The sequence below is a fragment of the Cynara cardunculus genome (assembly GCF_001531365.2).
Source record: "Cynara cardunculus var. scolymus isolate 2C chromosome LG 3, CcrdV1, whole genome shotgun sequence".
Lineage (NCBI taxonomy): Eukaryota > Viridiplantae > Streptophyta > Magnoliopsida > Asterales > Asteraceae > Cynara > Cynara cardunculus.
In genome coordinates, this window is record NC_037530.1 from 19,491,744 (window position 1) to 19,494,670 (window position 2,927).

At 40.6% G+C, this 2,927-nt stretch overlaps 1 protein-coding gene and 1 non-coding gene across 2 annotated transcripts; one reads left to right on the plus strand and one right to left on the minus strand.

Moving 5' to 3' along the window:
• Positions 1 to 359: 359 nt before the first annotated feature.
• LOC112510611 lies at positions 360 to 466 on the minus strand. The gene has a single exon (XR_003068990.1). It is a non-coding gene; the product is annotated as a small nucleolar RNA R71 (small nucleolar RNA).
• LOC112509020 lies at positions 378 to 1,868 on the plus strand. The gene has a single exon (XM_025113888.1). It carries the CDS (start codon positions 378 to 380, stop codon positions 1,866 to 1,868), a length of 1,491 nt encoding a protein of 496 aa, XP_024969656.1.
• The last annotated feature ends 1,059 nt before the right edge of the window (positions 1,869 to 2,927 follow it).

Genomic DNA, 2,927 nt, shown 5'->3' on the forward strand with positions numbered 1-2,927 from the left:
TACGGGACTACGCAACTCCCGAATTTGGTCAATTGGCCTCCGGAATTGGTAGGCCCGAAATGACAGCAACATCTTTTGAACCCAAGCCGGTTATGTTTCAAATGATTTCCGCTATGGGTCAGTTTGGGGGATTATCTTCGGAAGATCCGCACTCTCATTTGAAATCTTTTATAGAAATGACGGATCATTTTAAAATTCCCGGAGTTACTCAAGAGGCCTTATGCTTGACGCTTTTCCTTTATACATTGAGGGATAGAGCTAGAGCATGGCTAAATTCCCAACAACCAAACTTGATCCTCTTTTGGAATGATTTGGCGGAAAAATTTCTATAAAAATACTTTCCTCCGACAAGGAATGTAAAGATTAGAAATGAAATTATGGCGTTTCGCCAAGAAGAAGATGAAGCGGTATCGGATGCATGGGARAGATTCAAGGACCTTCTTAGGAAGTGTCCTCACCATGAAATCCCTCATTGTATTCAATTGGAAACATTTTATAATGGACTTTCTAGTGCCGCTAAGATTATTCTTGGCGCAACGGCCGGTGGTGCTTTTACAGCTAAAACCTACAACGAGGGGTATGACATTTTGGAACGAATTTCTAATAATAATACTGAATGGTCTAACCCTCGTGCTGTCATTTTTAAATCTGCCTCGGGCATTCATGAGCTTGATGCCATTTCTTCTTTGAATGCCCAAATTGTTGCTCTAACTAATTTGGTTAAAAATAATTTAAACTTGAATGGGGAAAAGAATCAAGTCCAATCCATAATGTCTAATTCTTCCATGACTGAGTCTTGTGTTTTCTGTGGCGAAAGTCATTCTTATGAGTTTTGCCCCGGAAACCCCGTTTCGGTAAATTATGTTGGAAACCATACAAGAAATAGCCCATTTTCTCCAACATACAATTCAAATTGGAGAAACAATCCGAATTTGTCGTGGGCCGGAAATCAAGGACTTCAACCCCCCGGGGCAACTCAAGTCCAAAACCGACCTTCAAATCCCCTGGGATTTAATCAAGGCGGTCATTACATGCAAGGTAATAATCACTTGCAAGGTAATCATCACATGTACCAAAGTGGACAATCTTCACAACCACATGCACCTAGGCAACAAAATGCATCGGAGGGTAATGGTTCACTCGAATATTTACTTAAAGGTTTTATAAACAAAACCAATGCCACCTTGAGGAGTTTTGAGACCCAACTTGGCCAATTTTCCACGGATCTCAAGAATAGACCTCAAGGAACTTTGCCTAGTGACACGGAAACACCTAAGGAACATGTTAAGGCCGTGACTTTAAGAAGTGATAAGGACTTGGGAGACTCTAATGCCGAAAGGGAAACACCTAGTGAGCCGACTTGTCAAGAAAATATTTCACATTCTTTTGACACATCGAAATTTCCAATTTTGTTTCCTACAGCTGAAGAAACTCAAATTCCAGTTTATGTTCCAGAAACAGTAGCTTTACCCAGTTCCAGCACCACCCAGTCTCCAACTGACACTGCTTACAGTGGGCAGAAACTGCCCACACCCGAGCAGATTAAGACCGGTCCAATAGATTTAGATCTAAGAGATTTACCTTTTCCAGGTAGGATGAAAGCCAAAAATGTGAATGTTCAGTTTAAGAAGTTCTTGGACATCTTTAAGCAACTCCACATTAACATACCTTTGGTAGAAGCTCTCGAGCAAATGCCTAGCTATGGAAAAATTTTAAAAGACATCCTCAATAAAAAGAGAAGACTTAGTAAATTTGAGACCGTGTCTTTGACAAAGGAATGTAGTGCCCTTCTTACTTGCAAAATTCCCCCAAAATTAAAAGACCCGGGAAGTTTCACCATCCGTGCTCTACTGGAAGGAAAGAAGTAGGTCATGCCTTGTGTGACCTTGAGGCAAGTATAAATCTCATGCCTTTGTCTATTTTTAATCAGTTGGGAATTCGGGAAGTTCGACCTACTACCATGACTTTGCAATTAGCGAATAGGTCCTTGGCATATCCGAAAGGAAAAATTGAAGACATCTTGGTTAAAGTGGACAAATTCATCTTTCCAGCTGACTTTCTAGTGTTAGATTATGAAGCCGATAGGAATGTCCCGATTACTTAGGGAGACCCTTTCTTGCTACGGGTAGGACATTGATTGACGTACAAAAGGGTGAGTTGACCATGAGAGTAAATGACCAGCAGGTAACTTTCAGTGTGTTTAAGACTCTTAAGTTCAATGGGGATATTGAGGACTGTTCGTCTATTTACTCAGTAGGTGAAGATTTAGATCTAGTTTGATCGACTGTGCACACAATGGAGACACTGTGGGCACGACAGAAGACATTTGTGAAGAAGACTTACTTGAGGACATAGCTGCCTTTGAACAGTTAGATTTTAAAGATATACCAACCCAAACCCCGTCCATTTTAGAAGCACCCAAATTAGAGTTAAAACCACTGCCTTCACATCTTAAGTATGCATATCTTATGGAAGGAGAAAAATTGCCTATGATTATTTCTTCCAACTTAAGTGGTGAACAAGAGGAAAGGTTGATAGATTTGCGGAAAGACCATAAGAAAACTTTCGGTTGGACCATAGCTGATATTAGGGGAATAAGCCCGTCCCTTTGCCAACATAAGATCATATTGGAAGAAAATAGTGTTGAAAAGGTACAACCTCAAAGAAGGCTAAATCCAATCATGAAAGAAGTGGTTAAGAAGGAGATCTTGAAGTGGTTAGATGCGGGTATAATTTACCCCATTGCTAGTAGCGGTTGGGTAAGTCCGATTCAATGCGTGCCTAAGAAAGGTGGTACCACGGTAATCACCAACGACAAAAACGAACTTATCCCAACTAGAACCATTACCGGGTGGAGGATTTGTATGGATTATAGGCAGCTGAACTTAGCTACTAAGAAAGATCACTTTCCTTTACCTTTCATAGAC